This window comes from Siphateles boraxobius, unplaced genomic scaffold (assembly GCF_051911475.1).
Source record: "Siphateles boraxobius isolate OS27281-9 unplaced genomic scaffold, OSU_SipBor_1 66, whole genome shotgun sequence".
Lineage (NCBI taxonomy): Eukaryota > Metazoa > Chordata > Actinopteri > Cypriniformes > Leuciscidae > Siphateles > Siphateles boraxobius.
The window spans coordinates 17873507-17894806 of NW_027509193.1; the positions used below are offsets into that span (position 1 = coordinate 17873507).

At 41.1% G+C, this 21300-nt stretch overlaps 1 protein-coding gene across 2 annotated transcripts in view; it reads right to left on the bottom strand.

Annotated features, from left to right (window-relative positions):
- Window positions 1-421: 421 nt before the first annotated feature.
- Window positions 422-21300, bottom strand: part of lrrc4ba (leucine rich repeat containing 4Ba) — a 44131-nt gene continuing 23252 nt past the window's right edge. For both annotated transcript variants that reach the window (XM_077212642.1, XM_077212641.1), the window contains 2 exons: window positions 6305-6817; window positions 422-4389 (listed from right to left, as the gene is read on the bottom strand). In XM_077212642.1, the coding sequence (XP_077068757.1) occupies window positions 2437-4389; window positions 6305-6547 (2196 nt within the window). In that variant the 5' untranslated portion in view covers window positions 6548-6817 and the 3' untranslated portion in view covers window positions 422-2436. The remainder of the gene's footprint in view (window positions 4390-6304; window positions 6818-21300) is intronic.

The window sequence follows — 21300 nt, forward strand, 5'->3', positions numbered from 1 at the left end:
AGAGAAGAACGGTACGACCAGCCAAATCACATTCTGTCTGCATCTCGGGAGAACTGTCTCCAGACTGTATATAAGCTCCAAGGGTTACATACAGTGGTACCTCAAATACATGAGAAAAAGAAAAGACACAAACAGATACCAATCAATGCCACCAAGTTTCAAGATTTCAGTTGCCATTTTGTGTGCCATATATATATATATATATATATATATATATATATATATATATTGTTTTTTTAATTTCGAAGTGACTTCTGCTAACAGAACATTTTTCATAATTATAACGAGTGTAATATTACCTAATTATAATAACAATAACAATATTACAATTAAGATAACACTTGATTTTGAAAAAGAAAATAACAAAACAAAATGAAACTAGATAAAAACAAATAATGAAAGACACTTAATATCATAATAGTTTTGTTTTAAAAGAGCTCTATAAGTTTCTATAATTGTCATTTATTTGTCCTTTTTCATTAAAAAAAGCTTTCCAAACTCCAATCTCGCTCACTGAGTGGGTTTTCTCTTACCTTTCAAAAGCTATCCTCCATTGGCTTTCTGCTCAAACAGTAGTGCTGTCCACATGTCTGGACACAGTGTTTGAAATAATCCATTTACCCCTGCAGTATTCACCAGAGTTTGTGTTCTGTTCTGAATCTCCTTCAATCACATTGGCAAAAAAGCAGGGTCCTGGTAAAGTTTTTGTCTTGTACAAAACAAAGGGGACAGGCCATTGAAGGGGCCATTTTAAGGCCCATCCATTTCCTTGTTTGGATTTGTTGTTGTGGCTTTGTGGTGCTTCAAGCAAATCGTTGTCATTGTCAGTAGGTCCACTGCTATTCCAGCTTAATTGAGGGGATTATCAGCTGTGGCAACAACCACGTTTTACACAAACATCACCTCTAGGTAAAAACAATGAAACCAAACAAATCTGCTATGTTTTTGACACTTGATGTTTCTCAATAATGATGATAGTAGTAGTAATGTAATGTCAACAGGAGCCTCTTTTTATTCAGTTTTCAAATTGGGTTTCGCTAAAATGTCCCACAAAAAAACGCCTTTTCTCAGTATAGCAGCATGTAGATACACTTTTACAGTATTTTGTTTCATTGCATTACATAGTATCATCATTATTGTTTTATAATTCTGTTGATAATGGTGACAACTGATATCGACCCAATTTGGATCTCAAAGGCCTGCGGAATCAAACAGTTGTTATAATGTGAATTAAAATGACCTCTTCTCAATAACCCTGTTAGTTATAGAACAGGAAAGAGAAACCTTTTAAGACTTAAAACAAAGCCAAAGTATCTGAAATCAAACACAATTTCCAGAATATCCATCCCTGTCCCTCTGTCTCCTCAAGATGCCCTTATGTCCCATGAGGGTGTACCAGTTTAAGACGCATTTTTGTTTTTATGCAGAAAAAAGGAATTATCAGTGACAAAGCGCTACAACAGCAGCTGCTAATTCTTCAAAAGCCGTGGCTTCAGTCAGAAAAATGTAAAGATTCTTCATAATTTATTTCTCTGAATGAAAATATATTTATATATCATGTATACTTTCATAGTTTATATATTCTCTTAAAATTTGTATATCTTTCATTGTCTTTTTGCACTTTAGGTTCTTGTTTGTTTTTCATCTCTTCCCCTTAACCGTGACAGCCTTTGAGAAAGTCCATCATCATCAAGAAACAGGCCCCCTAATCCATCTTTCCTTCATAGGACCACGAACCTCTACAAAATTTTAATGATCCATTTTTGTCATCTGAGCTTTACGGTTCCCTCAACCATTTACACACATGATCTTTCATTCTCAGCCAGTGTCCATAAATACTTAAGGTTGTTCATGTATTTCTATATACATTTCCTACCTAATGGTGCGTATGGTTTTGATTTTTGTAGCATCCTGCTTTATTGATGGAGATCTGTATATGATGGTATACAGTATACGCACAGATCTTTTCATCTTCTGAAATGTGTCTGTACACATGCTGATGTGCAAAGATTTTGCTTTGGAACAGATTGGTGCAAGTTTGGCACATAATTATCAATCTTGCATTATACAAAACGTATGGATTTATGTATTGGCAAGTGTGGTTTTGTTTGCTGATGTCTGAGGATCCCCTAGATAAGTGCAGATCATAGTATGGCAAAGACTGTGATTTTAAACTGTGGTGTGGTTGCCTTCTTCCTTCTAGAAATTCCCCCACTCTTTGCCAGCATACTTACTTTGTAGTAATTTCACAGCTGTATCTTGTATTCTTGTGTAGGCTATATTTCATACAATGCTGGGTCTGCCTTTCTCATTACTCCTGAGAACATACCCATAGGGGTTGAAGCCAATACCTTTCATCTGTTTCTGTCTCCCTGATACTCTTTCTCCATTTCTTATCTGTACATTTACCTGTCTCCCTTCCTCTCTTTCTCAACTTCAGATCTGGGTTTCTTGGACATTCTCCTTGGAGCCGCTCTTGAATAGTAACGGCTCGATCTGTGGGTTTTGCCCTTTGCTCATCAGGCCTTTCAGTGACCCGTGGATGCCAAGGGTCGGCAGAGGCATTGAAGAAGGCATGGAACATGATGTACTACCTGCAGAGACTGGCACCTGTGTGCAAGAGATGGGGATATTCTGGGCCTGGGAGCAGGGCGAAGGGTTGTTGTTATTGTTTAGGCCTCCGCCCGAGCCTCCACCAAGGCCCAGACCCATCATGTTATTGTTGAAGTGATGGGCCTTGTAGTAATGGTTGAGATGCTCTGCTCGTGCAAGGTTTGGGAGGTTGACGATTTCAGGGTGGTGCAGTCGCAAGCTCTGTCCGCTGGACCCTCCTTGCGGTACTGTGGATCCTCCTGAGATGCCGCTTCCACGGATGCCCGTTCCCGCTCCGATCTCATCTTCAACGTTAATGATCTCGATAGCTCGTGCCGGCCCGTGGTGTTTGTGCAACTGGTGTTGCTTCCGCAGCTTGTAGAACACCACCAGCATGACAGCGGCCATGAAGGTAATGGCCACAAAGCAACCAATGATGATTTTGGTGGTCTTCATGACATCATCTAGTCCAGAGGGGTAGTTGGGCTCAGAAATGGGGACTGTGAAAGTGGGTTTGGTTGCTCGTGGAGAAGACGATGAGCCAAGGATTGAGAGAGAAGAGGCTGTAGTGGGGACAACTTTATCCCAGAGGTGGCCAGAAGGTGTCGTCCCAGGAATGTGGATAATGGTCTCGTTGATGGCACGCAATGCAGATTCTTCATCCCCCGTACTCTCCACAGTTTCTACAGTGACCGTGGTGAAGTAGGTGTAGTTGACGCTAACGTCTGCTGCGGTCACATTCAGGACAGCAGTTGCCGTAGTGTTCCCAGCTGAGTTGGTCACCATGCAGGTGTACTGGCCAGTGTCACGCAGAGTTACATTGGTGAAATTCAATGTGCCATCATGCAGCACGGAAATCCTGACCCGATAGGAGCCATGGGTCATTAGGGTGCCATTCGGTGTGATCCAGTTCACAGAAGTCATGGAGGTACCAGTGCGACACTTGAGCTCAGCAGCCATGCCCTCTGTCACATTGAGGTCAGTGGGCGGCTCCACAATGACGGGGGCATAGCAGGTGAAATGGCTCTGGTCCAGCTCTCCAATGTACTTTCCCTTTAGGTAGGGTGGTGCATGGCACCGTGCACAGCAGGTCGTGTTGCTTGGCACGGTTTCTTTCAGCCACCAGCTTAACCACAGCACGTCACAGTTGCACACCCAAGGGTTGTGATTGAGATGAACTCGCTCCAGCTTCTGCAAGGGTGTGAAAAGGTCATGGGGCAAAGAGTGTAGGGAATTGTGGGATAGGTTGAGCTCCTCTAGGTTCTTAAGATCATCGAAAGCATTGCGCTCGATGACCGACATCTGAGAATGCATGAGCCATAGTTTGCGTAAAGATTCCAGGCCTTGGAAGGATCCAGGTCTGATGATTTCCAGACGGTTCCCAGACAACTCTAGCTCCTCCAGTCGCACCAGGGGAGTCAAGTTAGGGATGTCCTTCAGGCCACACATACCCAAGTTCAGGTAGCGCAGGTTGATGAGTCCAACAAAGGCTGCATCAGATATATAATCCAGCTTTTTGAGTTCGCCTAGGTCAAGACGCCGCAGCGAGGGTACGCGGTGAAAGGCATAGCCTGGTAAGGTCTCGATTGGATTGTTTCGTAACCACAGTTCTCGCAGCTTGCTGAGGTACTCAAAGGCTTGCGATGGCACCAGTGTGAGGCGGTTATCGAACAGTTCCAGAGTGTTGAGGTTTGGGAGGCCATTGAAAGCACCCACCTCTATTTGACGAATCTGGTTCTTGGAGAGCTGGAGGATCTCCAGGTGCCGCAAATGTTTGAATGTGTCTGATTTTATCACCTAAGTGAGAAAATTACAGGTACAAGTTTAGGATTAGAGTTATGTGTGATCAATTTGTTCCTGTGAAGGATGAACATTTTTGAAAAAACAAAGTCATAGACAAAGTTTAAAAAAGTACATTCATCACTGACTGTTGTGCTTTAAAGATAAAATGTTTTGCAAGTGGTTATCATTCACTCTTAATGTTTGAAGAAAAACAGATTAAAGGGATAGTTCACCCAAAAATAAAAATTTTCATTGTTTATTCAACCTCATGTTGTTCTAAAACCGTATGCTGTTATTTTTAATCCATGAAAAACAAAAGGTAATTTTTAAAAATCTTCAAGCTGTTTTTTTTTTCAGTTCATACTGGCCACTTTTTCCATCTCTAGAAAGGACAAAAAAACAACAACATAAAATCATCTTTAAAATTAAGCCATATGATAGCTATGTACAAGAAACAGGATACAATTTAAGTTACTATTCATAGCAAATCTTTTGCTATGTAATGTAAATGTAAATGTAAATCTTCCTTTGCTGCAGCACTCAAATGTAATTTGACACATTTGAACTGGCATTTGTACAGTGTTCAGTTCTGACATGTTGTTGCACTGTTTCAGAGGCAAAGATTATGAAAAAAGAATTAAAAACTTTTAGTCTTTTCTTCTCACGCACAGTTATCATATGGCGAGACTTGGCAAACAGCACATGAGTTGCATGGAATATGCTTATAGTGGGTTTTTCTGGATCCTAAACCCGAGTGTCCACCAAAGCGTTTTTAGCCAACTGAAAATGCCAGCGCTCTTCTGAAAATGGTGTGTGTGCTTAAGAACGCTTTGGTGGCACAGCGTTTTTTTCAGTTTGAGACGGTTTATGTGGATTATCCGCGGAACAGTTACTAGTATCTGATTTCGCAGAAAGGATGTGGCGGCTGGTCGGTGTAAAATGCTTTTGTGGACACACAGCCTAACAGAAATGGTAATTATGAACTGTAAGACAAATCACTGCATGAGGATTCCTAAAGAAAAACAACTCCCCCTTTCCACAGAAAAAAAATCAGAGTTTATAAGTGACATGAGAGTGACAATGACAGAATGTTCATGTTTTGGGGAACTATCCCTTCAAAACCCAACAGAATGGCTTACAACTGTAAATCTTACTAATGGTGAAGAAAAAAGTAGTTAACTAAAGAGTAAACAACAGTCATAACAGAATATCAACAGTCTTATTAGAATTTGCTAAAACGTAATGAAAAGACTAGAGAATATTCACACATCATAAACACTATGGGTTCTGAAACCATTTGTCTCTGTGCATCTGATGTAGCCAGAACTGCTTTTCTTGGGCAGCGAGAAGCTTCCTCCTGGCCTACTGCCACAATCCCCTCTGTATATAGAGCAGGGGAGGGGAGGAGGGTGTTAAACACATTGGGTTGGGGGTGTTGAAGAGGAGGGTGGAAACTGTCAGAGCTGCACTCTTGTGGTAAAATGCTATGGAAGAAAAAGAAGCCAGAGAATCTAGGATGCCTTCAGGTATTAAAACATTTTTAGATTTTTAATCATTTCAAGTGGGACTCGAGGACAACAAACCAAATCAGAATTTTTATGCTTAAATGGAGGCTTTATGAAAAGCATTACTGTTCCTCATTTTTAATAGGCTTGTTTTTGATAAACACTTTCAGTGCCAGGGTTAGCTGTAAATTTGCGGTTATCTTGAGAATAAATCTAAACCTTCACACTGAAAGTAGGTCATCTTAACGCCTGACTTCACATTGAAACCTCAATATTTGAGCAAGGCTGAGCCATTAGTGCAAACACAACTCAGTGTTCAAGCAACATTAGTGAAACTGATACTCAATAAAGCTAAGAAACAAACAAACAAACATAACATCCTTTCCCAAGCCTAATGGGAAAAGAAAGCTGTGGTCAGTATTTACCTGTATCGAGTTCTCCTGTAAGTTGAGGTATCGTGTGTTGGTGGATATACTGTCTGGCACCTCTTCTAAGTTTCGTCTTGTACAGATCACTCGACTGGCTTGATTAGAACAACTGCACGGCGTGGGACAGGTGGAGGCGGCTCCGACTGCGTCTTGGCCTGGGAGGATGAGCCGCAACAGCAGATGAACCAATAAGAGGAGGGGGGAGGGACTAGGAAGGCTGGTCACCGTGGTGATGCGCATGGCAACTGGGTCATGACCCTTCCTGTATTCCAAAGAGGATGATAGGCTGATTCCAAAGGCTCTTGAATGCTGTCTCCTTAACTGTTGCAGCTTCTCCCCGCAACGGATGTCACTTCTGCATTTTTCAGTCGAAATGTTTGGTCTCCTTGGTTGGTGGCGTGTTTTGTCCTTGTTTTTTTTCCAAACAGATACAATTACATAAGTTGTGTCATCTTTGCCTTAACAGGTCGTCTAATGTGACAGGCCGCTTTGTGATGAATACATGTTTTACTGCAAAAGAGAGACAAACCAAGAAAACCATGTTTTGTTACTCTTACAGAGTCAAATATTTAAGGTTTGCATAACAGCTAAAATGCCACATAATAATGACTTGCAATCAAATGAATGTTGAAGAAAATTAATGCATCAAGTTGACGGGGACAAAAATAGTTTCCTTCTCTCGTCTGGAAAACTCAACTACTGTACATTTGTAATGGATTCTTGTCTCTCTGTACATATTAATGATCCTCTTGATAGGTATTTATGTTATGTATACCGTAACCAACCTAAAACACCCTAGAATTCAAATTTATGACATCGTCATAAAAAAACACTGAGACCCATTGAAATTTTGGGAAAATCTGGGAAGCATAATGTAAAATGTTTTGCCACCTGGAGTTTGGCTATATATATATATATATATATATATATATATATATATATATAATAGAGCATAACGAGAGATTTACAAGCAATTTTTAAAAGGCCGGCCATTTTTGACAAGGAACATCAAAGGTGTTACAGGGTTTTCAACCGCATTAGGGTTAGTTAAGTCTAAAGTCGACATTAAATGGAAATTCACCTTAGCTATTTTCTAAATGTATCCTATTGATCTTATTGAGAATGATTAATATATGTGTACGTTTCTTTTCTTTCTTTTTTTTAACTTGTGATTTTTAATCAAATCTTCCATTGCGTCTAAATGATTACTTTTGAATCGTGTTCATCACTTACATTAGTGTTGGTCAGACTACTGTTTTTTAAATTTAAATGTATTATGTTGCTAGTGATTAACAAAAAAATATATATAATCACTGAAACCACAATTTTACTCGTATTTGGCAAATGTTAATCCTGGACCCTGGCTGTATGCAATACACAGTCTGACAGAACATATCTGGCTACACTTACTCACCTTTACTAGATCTATGTGCTTGGCTCCCTTGTGCTTTTCGGCAATAATACTGCATGTGTGAACTATGGCACTAATCTTTATGTCCATACTCGCCCATAGACTTGAGGCTCATGGGGTCTTAGAGCAGCATTAACTGGTGCAATGTGCTACAGCTGATGGATTGCTAATTCAACACGAACCCAATGCAAGGGAGCTCAGCTCTCTCACTGCAGGTTATTTAGACTCCAGTAACCTTATATAAGGGTATCCAATGAGACACGGGCCGTTACTAATGATGATGGCCCTAATTATCGTACTCTGACATGCATGTTCATTTAACACAGGATTTTACACTCGGCGCAGTGAAAAATAAGAGAGGAAGAGAGACAGGATATAGAGCGAGAGAGAGCAGGGCAGAAGGATGGAGAGATTATTAAACTGATAGATGACTGTACAGCTGCAGGGATAGAAGAGAATCATCAACACTAATAGATGAATACTGAGACAGAGAGAGAGAGAGAGAGAGAGATCCAAGTGAAATGTGAACGAGAGACAGATAGTAAGTAACAGATATAGAGAGAAGGAAATGTTAAGAGGGTGAGGAAAGAGAGGAGAGGGAGAAACATTAATATTAATAATTTCTCCCAGAGAGAGCAGCATGAGGAAGGCTTAATAGAAAGGGATGAATATGAAACAGACAGAGATAAAAAAGGAGAACGACAAGTTACATAGGTGCATCAAAAACAACAAGAGCACACGGAAGATGGGAGAGATGCAGGGAGACTACACAAAGGAATGAATATAAAACAGGTAGAGAGAGAAGAAATAACTACTGTGTGTTTGTGTGTGTGTGTGTGTGTGTGTGTGTGTGTGTGTGTGTGTGTGTGTGTGTGTGTGTGTGTGTGTGTGTGTGTGTGTGTTAGTTTGAACACTCAATGAAATACACAATACAGTAGTAAATGACAATACAAACACATCTAAGCATGTCTGTATGGGTCTCGCTCACTAATAATTGCATTCAAGTATACTTATTTATGTGCACTGGAAAGGATATCAGATAAAATTTCACCAAGACAAGTGTGTATGCACATACATTTGTGTTATGTTATTTTTTGTTCATTTTTAAAGGTCACATCAAACTTTGTAAACAAGAAATGACTTCAGACCCTGCAAAAAATATCTGCCACTGGATATGATGCCACACTCTATGTATTTTCTTGTCAATAATAATAATACTTATGAACACCATCCAATTCAAATCACCAAAGTTAAACTTTCTAATTTAAAATTTCTTTACATGTGCAAACATTGATTTGCATGCTTATGGATGGAAGTGAAAGTCTGCACCTGTCCTTACCTGTTTAGACAATCTTTTCTCTTTGCAAATGTATTCTTACATGCTGTAAAGATGAAAGATCTTTCTTAACCTATCCTAAATTTAGAGCAAACTGAATTAATGAATTATGATTTCTGCATGAGAATATCTAGACTCTCTTTAATAAGCCCAAGTACAAGGTGATGAACCCAAGCTCAAAAACACCCAAACACACACACACACACACACACACACACACACACACACACACACACACACACACACACACACACACACACACACACACACACACACACACACACACACACACACACACACACACACACACACACACACAATCCATTCAGGGGAACAAATGTGACGTCCCCTGCTGCTGCTTCAGTGACCATAACCAGTGTTTTACTGTAAGCATTAGCATGCCGTTATGGGCAAAAGCCATTTGTAGAGCTGTCATGTAACAGGAAGCCATGCCCCAGGCCCTCTTCTATAAACACAGCAACTCAAGCATCACTAATACCGTCACAGCTACCTGCAGCAATACCTGCATCAGTTGTTCCCTACTGCATCTGCTGGTAACCAGGTGGGTAACCAGTCCCCACTAGCAGTGTTGGGCATGTTACTTAAAAAAAGTAATTAGTTATAGTTACTAGTTACTTCTCACAAATAGTAACTTAGTTAGTAACTGAGTTACATCATTATAAAATTAACTAATTACCAGAGAAAGTAAATACTGCGTTACTTTTTAAAAGAATGTTCAAATAGACCTATGTCAAATAACTTGGATGCCCCCAGTATTAAATATGTTAAATGAATGAAATGGACACTTAATAGAATAAATTATTATTATAAAACATTGAACACTAATCTACACTATTTTAATGTTGTGTGGGACAATGTGAGAGACACCTATTAAATTCAATATTTTATTCTAAATATCATCATTACTATAGTAAAACAATAAAACATAATAGATGGTTTATACTTAATATCGCACAGACCACAACTGGCCAACAAATAAGTTTAAAAATAAATTATGCTTCTTAAGAAATGTACCAAAAATCAATAAATAATAATAAAAAATATACATACTCTTTGTAGTGTATATTAAAACGATAAAACTGTTACACAACTTCACAACTAGTAGACATACTGTAGCCTAAGTATTTTCTTCCTCACAAAAGTAAACAGTTTAACACGAGGTGCTCTCTCAATATAATACTGAACAATTTACCAAAAAAAAAAATGTAATAATGATAAAGTATAATATTTTGGGGGTTTATTTTTATAACCTACAGAGGACGTCATCATCAGAGGTTATTTAAGCCAAATTCTAGGCATGTTTACCGCATGTGTTTACAACCGGTCAAACAAAGATGTTTTCTGGGAATGTACCCTGCGGGTTATTTTTGGGGGGTTTTTATAACCTAAAGAGAACTTTCCCAGAACGTTCCCTGTTATTTTTAGGTTTTATTTTTATAACCTAAACAGAACGTTCCCAACAGGTTATTTTTTAGATTTTATTTGTATAACCATGTAAATTACTTAAAACGTTGTAGATGATACCAATAGGCTATAGAGATTATTCTAATGCTGAAATTTTTCATTTATTTATAAACAAACTATATAATGCTCGGACACCCTCGGTCTCTCTTGCGCAACTGTTGAGCGCGCTCTCGGACACACTCGGTCTTTCTTGCGCATTGTTGAGCTCGCTCGCGGCTTTCGCTTCGCTTTTGTCCACTCCGGCGCCTCATAAACACACACACACACACCAGAGAAAAAACTTTGCAGGTCCTATGGCGGAGAGAGAGAGCATACTCTGAAGAAAACCGCTTCAGTGAGTTCAATTATAGTAACGCCACATTTTTTTGTCAGTAACAGTAACTGCGTTGTAACGGGGGAAACAGTAATTCGTTTGATTACTCGTTTCTGAAAAAGATAACGCCGTTAGTAACGCCGTTTATTTATAACGCCGTTATTCCCATCACTGCCCACAAGACTCATATTTGTTTTCAGTAGTCCTGGATCTTAAGTTGTGTCTCCTCCACAATTTTAGTAGAAGAAAACTACATAAATGTGGACAATATTAATGATTAAATGGAAATGAATACTTACAAATTAAACTGAAGCTGTGAAGTTGACCTGTAGTTGTTTCCTTTCAGCAGTGGTTCTCAACATGGGGGCCGGGGCCCACAGCAAACTTCCAAGAGGGACTCAAGATGACTTAGAAGTATTTAAATTAATAAATTAGAGTTATGTTAGTTTAATGTGTTAATAAGAATCTAAATCACATGCTAAAAAAGCAAGATGTAAACGGAAATCTTTGTTCCCTTTAAATACTATTGCATATAGTTCTGGAATACAGAACATAACTTCTGGAATCACAAAATGAATGGTGTTTAATTCAATAGATAAAATTAATTAGCCCTGGTAATGGAAAAAAGAACATTTAAAAACAAGCAGCTTTGTCATAATTACAGCAGAAATATCTTAGTGTATGAATATTGTATTGGAAAATGTGGGACCTTCAAGCCAAAAAGGTTGAGATCCATTGCCTTAAAAATCTATTATTGATTTAACCCTTAATTAAATTTTGTTGATGTAACCTAATCAATGTAGGTTGATTCATTGATGTTAAAAATATTTTTGAATTGAATAAACTCAATTAACTTAGACGTTCTAATACCACAAAGCAAACTTTAATGTATAAAAGTTGTCCATTCAACTCTACATTACATTCCAATAATTTTGAGTATGATAGTTTTATGTGAGAAAATGTAAAAAAAAAAAAATATTTATTTTGAATCTGTTGATTAATTTCTCAAAACCGGTCTAAATAATTTGTTCACGTATAAGATTGATCTGGTTCTGGTTCTTCTCAGCTCAATGACTAATCCACCCGCAGTGGTTCTCAGGTTAACAGCTCACTAGAGGGGAAGATTCTGTATATAGTGACTTAAATGCAGGGTTTTTTTTTTTTAATAACATGGAATATTTTAAATATTATATTGGCATTTATTAAGCATGTTTACAAATAAAAAAAATAAAAACAATGTCAGATTCATTAATTGAGCTATCTTTCTAAATATGTGTGGGGCAGGAATCCTGCTGCAAATGTACCCAATTAAACATTTTATTTCTTTTATGGACATTTAGAGATTCATAAATATTTAAAATATAACATTATACTGTTGTTTGCATAATAATGATTTCATAATACTAATGTTTTGGTTTTATATACACTTTTAGAAAACAGTTCAATATGGGCAAAGGGGAAACATACTGTACCTGCATTCATTTGCAAGGAGTTTATGCATTTAACAGCATGACTTAACCAGGTTACATCTGATGTTTAAAATGGATCATGGGCTCAGTCCCTGATGTTATGCAGAATTTCATCACACTCGTTCGTAACGTTGCATTTTGTAAGACAAAACAAAAGGCTAAGAGCGCTCACCAAGAAGTAATTATTAAAAACATCCTCCTTGAAATTATGGTCACCTTATTTTATCTATCTGTGTTGTGTCATCTTCATGCATGATTGACAAGACCTACAATTAGCTCAAAGTGCCAACTGCCAATTAAATGGCTGTAATAGGAGATGGCATCTGCTGTGATGTTGATGGGAAATGGAGTCCAAAATGACAGTGATGACAGGAAATTGAGTCAGCTGTGAGCCTGTTGGGAAATGTGGTTTGAATGGTTGGCACATGAAATGTGTTTGCAGTGTGCACACGAGTCACTTTGATTCTGTTATTGTCACTGCCTCACACACACTCGAATTCTCAACCAACCTTGAGCCCTTTATCAAATGCTTTGTGTCTGTCCATTAACATGTTAAACCCCACTGATTGCCTTTATCCTCTCTTCCATTCTACGAACACTCTCTCACTCACTCTCACTCTCTCTCACACACACCCCTCTCACTGTGCTCAGTCTGTCTGTGTCTGTGTCTAGTAGGTGTGTAAATACGCCGCTGGCCTCTAAGCCTGATGAAAGGTTAACCTGCTGCATTAAAACATATTAAACCTTTAGCCTACGTACTGCATCAGCATCCTGGAGGGTCTCAGCCTCATTCTCTGTTTCAAATCTTAGCAAAGATTTACCATGGTTACTTTTCACCAAACTTTCTCTCAACACCAAATTTTCTTCTACAGGGATACTGTATTACTCTCATGGATGGATATTATTCCATCACATAGTGTTTTTACACACAGACAGACACAGACACACACACTCTCTCTCTCTCACACACACACATTAAACACTACAGATTATAGGTACAGGTATACAGAAAATACCTGGATGTGATACATCTACTACGATGACGTAGTATTTGTAGTATTTGTATATTTTATTATCCAGTGAGATAATGGGAGGGGAGCTCTCAATGGTGGAGAACAGCTCAACAGCAAAATGGCTGATGTTGGTGGTCACACTTTTTATTCAATGAAATCCGTTAATCCGCTAAGGCACGCTCACACCAAAAAAGATAACTATAACGATAAGTATATTGGCACACCACAGCAACGAATAACAATGCCTTGGATAATGTCATCTTCACACTTTCAATGCTCTAGCTCATTAAATGCTGGTGGATTCATTTTATCATTCATCAGCAGGGAAATATCCTCCTGAAAGTGACTCCAACGATATCGTTGCTCTGCATCGCTATTGCTATGTTTAGTAGAGCTGTGGTATAGACTATTCTCACAGAATTACAATGATTATAGTTATAATTAGCATCCTTGGAGTGAATGGCCTAAAAGCTCAACGTCAAACAAAACAACCCCCCCCCCCCCCCACCAAACACGCAAAATTACCCCAATGACTCATTCACTACATTTAAGTTTATTTTTTTTACTTAACAGCTGTTGTATGGGCAAGAGGAGTTTATTTAAAATATATTTTTGTTACACAGAAGAAATATGCTGCCTCCCAATTCGCCTACTTATATTATGCCCTAAAAGTATACCATTTTTTGTGAAGAAATGTAGCAGAATAAGCAAATGTTGGGTCATACTACTTGGTTATAAATACGTCTTTAACTGACAGCTCTGTAGCTTAGTTACATGCATCGTGAGACCAAGTCTGCAAAACTGTAAGCACATTATCTGCTTTACACTGTTTGCAATTGTAAAACAAACTTTTTGCAAAATGCTAAAGACAGTTCTCTTTCGTTCAGTCACTTCGAGTTACGTCAGTGACTGACGAAAGGGATTCCCAGTCTAATCACGCCACCTCGGCTGTCTTCCAGTGCCCTGCGTAAGTCTGAGCTCCCTGTCGTGAGACAAGCACGGACGAAAGACTCCTACTTAACTTAGGAAAACCAAGCTACACTGGGAAGCATATCTCAGTGGAAATATGCAAACAATGCCTGCCCGAAGTTAGGACTTACAGAATACACATATGACTCACGAGCGGGATGCATATGGAGAACACTGGGGTATCCAGCCCGCGGGGTGGAATCTTTCAACCCCAGGGGGGGGGGCAAGGTGGCCTGCCAAGGGAAAGACACACGCTCGGAGAGGCTTACAGTGGAAATACACACGTGGGGGTCACCCAAAGGGGGAACCATGCACAAGGAGGCACCTAGCCAACATGAAAGCTTCCACAGGCATAACTCTGGCGTTGACATCAACAGCGCTGGAGGAACTCAGGGCTTCTCGGGGAAACTCACCTGAGGAGAATATCACACGTATCCAGTCCGAGGAGTGGAATGACGAGCAAGCGATGACACAGAGCGGGTCATATGACCGGCCACTGGGGGCGAGTACATGAGAGGAACTAGCTCCACTCTGTGTTGGGTATCACCCAGCCTGCAGCTCTGCAGATGTCTGTTAGTAAGGCGCCATGCGCTAGAGCCCAAGAGGAAGCCACACTCCGTGTGGAGTGTGCCCTCACACCAAGGGGACATGGTCGACCTTGCTGCTGGTATACCAAAACTATGACGTCCACTATCCAGTGAGACAGCCTTTGCTTGGAGAGAGCCTTTCCCTTCAGCTTCCCACCATAACAGACAAAGAGCTGGTCTGAGGTCCTGAAACACTGCGCTCTGTCTACATAAGCACAGAGGGCACGTACTGGACAGAGCAGTGCCAAGGCTGGGTCTGCCTCCACCGAGGACAGCACTTACAGGTTCACCACCTGATCCCTGAAAGGAGTGGTGGAAACCTTGAGCACGTATCCAGGCCGGGGACTCAGGATCACGTGAGAGTTAGCCAGCCGAATTCCAGGCACGCTTCATCAACCGAAAATGCCTACAGTTCCCATACCCTCTTGATGGAGGCCAAAGCGACCAGGAAAGCTGTCTTCATAGACGGGATTTTAAGCTCCACTGATCGCAATGGCTCAAAAGGAGCTCACTGCAGGGCAGATAGCACTACTGTGAGGTCCCAAGAGAGTACAAGAGGAGAGCAATGAGGATTTTGTCTCCTCTCTCCTCTAAGGAACCTGATGACCAGGTCATGCTTCCCTAAGGACTTACCTTCAACTGCATCGTGATGTGCGGCGATAGCGGCAACGTACACTTTGAGGGTGGAGGGAGACAGCCTTTGCTCCAACCCATCTTGCAGGAAGGAAAGCGTGACACTGATCAGGCATTTTCTGGGGTCTTCTCGGCAAGAAGAACACCAGGTGACGAAGAGGTTGTACTTCAATGTGGGCGTGTCGAGTAGACAGGGCCCTAGCGGAAGTGATGGTAGCCCCCACCTAAGGTGGTAGGGTACTCAATCCTGCCTCGTACCGTCGAGAGGCCACACATGTAGGTTCCATAGATCGAGACGAGGGTGCCAGAGGGTACCTTAGAGGCATTGGCAAGGGAGGGGCTGTCGCGAGGAGCACTAGTTTGGCGTATCAAGTCCAGGTGGGCCAATGAGGCGCAACCAGAAGGAACTGCTCCTCGTCCTCCCCGATCTTGCACAGGGTCTGTAAGACAGGGTCTGTGACAGGGCAAACAGATCTACCTGTGCGTCGCCGAACTGTTCCCAAATCAGCTGAACCGACTGGGGATGGAGTCTCCATTCTCCCGGAAGTGGCTGAAAACGTGAGAGCTGCACAGTTCAGTTCTCCCGTTATATGAACGGCACAAAGCGACGTCAGATGCTTCTGACTCCATATGAGATGGCGGGCGAGTTGCAACATACGGTGGGATCGTAGACCACCTTGTCGGTTGATGTACGTTCAAGCCCGACCGATATAGATTTTTGGGGGTCGATGCTGATACCGATAAAAAAAGCCTGATACCGATATATCGGCCGATATTATTTATGTGTACAGTAGCAAAATTATTTATGTGTATTATAGTACAGTACCAGTCAAAAGTTTGGACACACTTTCCTATTGGTGTGTACAAACTTTTGATGGGTACTGTATATAGAATACAAAGTATTTATAGAATTGAACAGAATTTATATAGAAACGTTTTGCAATGATCACTCAAATGTGGTGATCAAACACTTGTGTGACAGAGATATGTAATGGAGGCAGGGGGAATGATAGAATGAGATTGATACATTTGAGCTGTAACCAAACTAGTTTGCATTGCATGTTATATTATATTATATTCTAAATACTGTTGCATAATCTTCACTAACGACTTTGTCTTTTAATTTAGTCACGTTATATAAAACAACTTGTATCAATAAATATATCAAAAGTGTCACTGACATTATCTTCTATTTTCAGTCTTAATTCATCTAATCTCTACAAGTGGAGGAATAACTCAGATCTTTTTACTGAAGTAAAATTTATAATATCATAATGAGAACGTTTTTAATTACATAATGTACAGACTTTTATACTATTTTAAATAAGTAGAAAGCAAAATGTACCTACTAAACGTGAAACTAGGCTACTCTTAATGCAAAATGTACCCTATATAAAGGGTTATAATTATATAAATTATTGGAATATTGCTTGATGTTGTAACGTAGCGTTATAGGCAGAATGAGCTGTAATACGGTGTCTACACACCGGGTTGGACCGTTATTGTTCGCGTGAGTCGCAACAGCTGTTTACCCGAGACGCGGAAAAGCACCTGTTACAGAGCAGAATGGGCCATCCGTTTACTGTCGGAGATTAGTCGCTCGCGCCACGCATTTTAATTAATGTTTAATCAATCAATTGCCTGGGTTTTATAAATAAGAAGTAAATATAGCAGACAATATAATCAGGACTTCTCAGCTGCACGCTTGCAATAGTCACAAGCTCACACAATACGTGACAGAGGCTTGCAGCAGAGAAATCAATTCAGTGAATTACACTGCGCAAATCAAAAGTAATAGTCTACTACCCACTGGATGAAGAAGGGTTGCCTTTCAACAGAACATATAATATTCATTTTATTTTATTTTTCGTGTTCGCATTTATGAGGAAAAACGGACGTGACAAACTCCGCAAGCGGCACTAAAGTGCTTTATAACTTTCACATAGACCTCGAACAGAAAGCACAAAGCCTTTCATTAAAGTAAATTTTGTTTTGTATTAATTATATCTTAATTTTAATCAATTTTTCATCAACCAAATGCCTAGATTTAATAAATAAGAAGTAAATATAACAGACAATAGATAATCTCGAAACGGAGGCGCCGGCGCGTGAACTGCAACTCGTCTCATAAATGAACCGAAACTACTTTTAAACAGAACAAATCAAAACGAAAGACAAACTGCTCTCTGCTTATGTATGCCTAATCCTTCTCAAATGTACATTTCTCTCTGGCGCGTTCAAAGATCGCGAGTCCGCATCCTCAACTTCATCATTGCAGCCCACAATGACTGAAAACACTTGTTATTAATAAACAATTAAAATATCTCCTTGCTATATTTGATGTATTCATATCATTACTTTTGCCAGTTCATTGTGACAGCTTTTAGGTGCTTTATTGGCAGCGCCACCCTTACATGAATCACAGCATGCCGCATTTTTTTTAAATTCATTTATCGGCCATTATAAATGCTGATACCGATAGTTATGAAAATGCCGATATATCGGTCGGGCTCTGATGTTCGCTACTGTGGCCGTGTTGTCTGTCCGGACTAGTAAGTGTTGGCTCTTGAGCAACGCCTGGAAGCGGAGCAGAGCGAACTGTACTGCCAGCAACTCGAGGCAATTGACATGCAGGAGGTGCTGGGGTCCTGTCCAGGAGCCCGCTGCAGCATGTCCATTGCACATGGCACCCCAGCCCATGGCAGTGGCAGCACCCCAGCCCGTGTATCTGTTGATACAACAACATGCCTGGAAACTCGTTCTAAGGGCACTCAGGTCCGTAGGAAGCTGAGGGTTGACCACGGGGTGAAGGTCTGACGGCAGGCCCGAGTAACTGCTACCCGGAGCATGCCTTGTTGCCATGCCCATCTCGGGACTCGATCGTGAAGCCAGTGCTGAAGCGGTCTCATATGAAACAGTCCGAGTGGGGCTGCCGCTACGGACGTCATATGCCCCAGGAGCCTCTGAAAAAACTTAAGTGGAACCGCACTCTTGGTCAGGAATTGACTCAGGCAAGTCAGCAGTGACTGTGCGCGTAGCTTACGAGCGCGGGGAAGCACGGGGGAGAGTTTGCTCTTTTCCCACTTGACCCGAAGGCCCAAACGGACGAGGTGCCGGAGCAGCAGATCCCTGTGTTTGCAAACCTGGTCTCGAGAGTGAGCTAAGAGCAGCCAGTCGTCGAGATAGCACAAGGGCTGCCTCGACGACTTTCGTGAAGACGTGAGGGGACAAGGCTAACCCGAATGGGAGAACCGTGTACTGATATGCATGTGCCTCGAAAGCATACTGAAGATTCGGTCTGTGTCGAGGAAGAATGGAGACATGAGAGTACGCATCCTTCAGTTCGATCGCTACAAACCAATCCAACGGATGAACCAATTCGAAAATGCGTTAGGCCGTCTTGAGCGGAAACCTAAAAAAGGGTTCGGTACAAGACGCGCAGGTCCAGGATTGGCCATATCCCACCGCTCTTCTTGAGTACAACGAAGTAGAGTCCTGACAGAGAAGACCAGGGAAGGACCAGTGTTCCACGGGGGCCTGCTCTGTCAGGGGTCTGGCGACAGAGGGGAACGAGAGTGGCGAAGCTCGTAAGTGGCGCACACTGCCGTCCGTGCCCTCTGGGGGCTCAGAGATGGGAATGTCGGTTCTTTGGAAGAACAGGTTGACCCCCGGCTCTACAACGGGGGAAGGAGTGGCCCTGCAACCACTCCCTGAAAAGAACTGCAACCCATCTTTGAGGTGCCCGTAACGGGAGCGCCACATCACCTGACGTTCGGCAGGCTGCGGGGCTCGGGCGCCCTCCTGCGACTACCTCGACAGCGCAGCCCGGGTGAAGGCTGCTGCTGGGGCCGAAGTGGGAGGGGCGAAAGTCGCAGAAGGGCGCCCTCAGACTGAAGTGTCTGAGCCGGCGGCTGGGTGGCAGCAGCTGGCCGCGGGGTCAGAATATGTTTAATCGCCTCAGTCTGCTTCTGGGCGGCCGAGAACTGTTGGGCAGAATCCTCGACCGCGCACACCCGATGGTGGCAGCACAGCCGAATGAAATTTGAACTGTATGCACAAACAATTTTTAGAAGAGTTAAAATAGTTTTGATTGAAGTGTTTGCTTTTGCAAGATATGTGTTGCATGTTGTGGGTGCGTTTTATGGGTAGAGTTTTGTTAAATATGGCCATAGTTTCAGAAATTGTAAGCACTATTATTAATATATAAAAGCAACCTTAACTTAATTAAAAAGCTAAACACAAAACAATCATCAAGATGTTTCTTTTCCCCTCTAAACCTATTGTTTTTATTGAAGAACATACCATTTCTTTCACTTCCAGCTTCCCTTAATAATCCATTAGTTAATATATATGTATTATTAACAGAAACTGGGAATGTATAGGTAAACCACAATTCCTTTTGTGGTACCAGAAGTTTCAAGTTCATTTACATGTATGCATTTGGCAGACACTTTTGTCCAAAGCGACTTACATTGCATTTCAAGGTACACATTTACATTCTTATCAGTTCTTGCTTTTCCTGGGAATCAAACCCATGACCTTGGTGTTGCAAGCGCCGACGCTCTACTGTTTGAGCTTAGTTTATAGTTGTGTTATATAAGAGGCTTTAGGTTCAGAACCACTGATTTAAGGCATGAAATGAAAAAAAAATTACATCACATTTCACCTCTTAATGATAATACTCAACCACGCACATATCTTACATTTAGCACATATACTGTACACAGCCACATAGAGCAGTTGCAGTGCACTGCTTCCTCCTGAGGGAAAGTCCAATTTTAGGATTAGACACTAGTATGGATTCTGGGGTCAGCAACATGCCCTCCTTGTTTCAGGTACAAAACCTTCTATGATATCAGCTGGAATAGAAATGTGATTCCTCAGCATTACATTTAAGATCCCATCATGAACAATACACATACTGCGGCGAGAGAAGAGATTTGAAGGAAAGCAGCGGAAACGTGAACATACTCTACCCCCACATGTCTGCCAGCTGATGCGGAGAAAGAAAAAAAGCCTATTCTATTTTTACTTCAGAGTTCAGTCCAGCAACTGTGTTTATTCCTTTTAGAGGGAGATGTTTGAGGTGGCACGCTGCAGACAAGGGGGGCCGTTAAAATAAAGGATTCTGCCGTGTAAGCAAAACCCCAGGGATAACCCATTCATCTGCTGTTATACAACAAAACATGTGGACCTATGATGAAAAATGGTAATTATTGGTTGGGCAGATTGCCATTGACAGATGCACTGGCACTACAACAGTGTGTATGTTGAGCTGTTATTGTTTCCCCTATAATAAAATTGTGACAATTAATTTTAGTGGCGGTTACCGGCTAACACACTGGGTGGCTGCACTATTTCAGCTGAGACAAGAGTACTGCAGTTAAGGAAAGTGGAGTTTTACCAAAACAAGACATCAATAAAATGTTTGTGTATCACTGAAAACAGGAAACTATATAAAATAGCCTCTGGCATTCAGTGAGCAATATATCTAAAAATATCTGAAGATCAAGTTATCTTGGTGTGAAACGGCAAGATCAATGGTGCAAGTAACACAAAACGCTCCTGGTCCTCAGTGTTGAGATGATGTTAATGAAATGTAACTAAATCCAATAACTGGGCCATACGTTCCTCACACAGAGCCGTACAGTGCGTTAACTAGGCTCAGCAGTCGGCTAAGTACCTTATCATCACCACAGACAGTGAGCGAGCTAACAAACTCCACACAAACTCTACAGCAGTCGTCACCATTGAGGAAAGACTCTGATTATACAAAC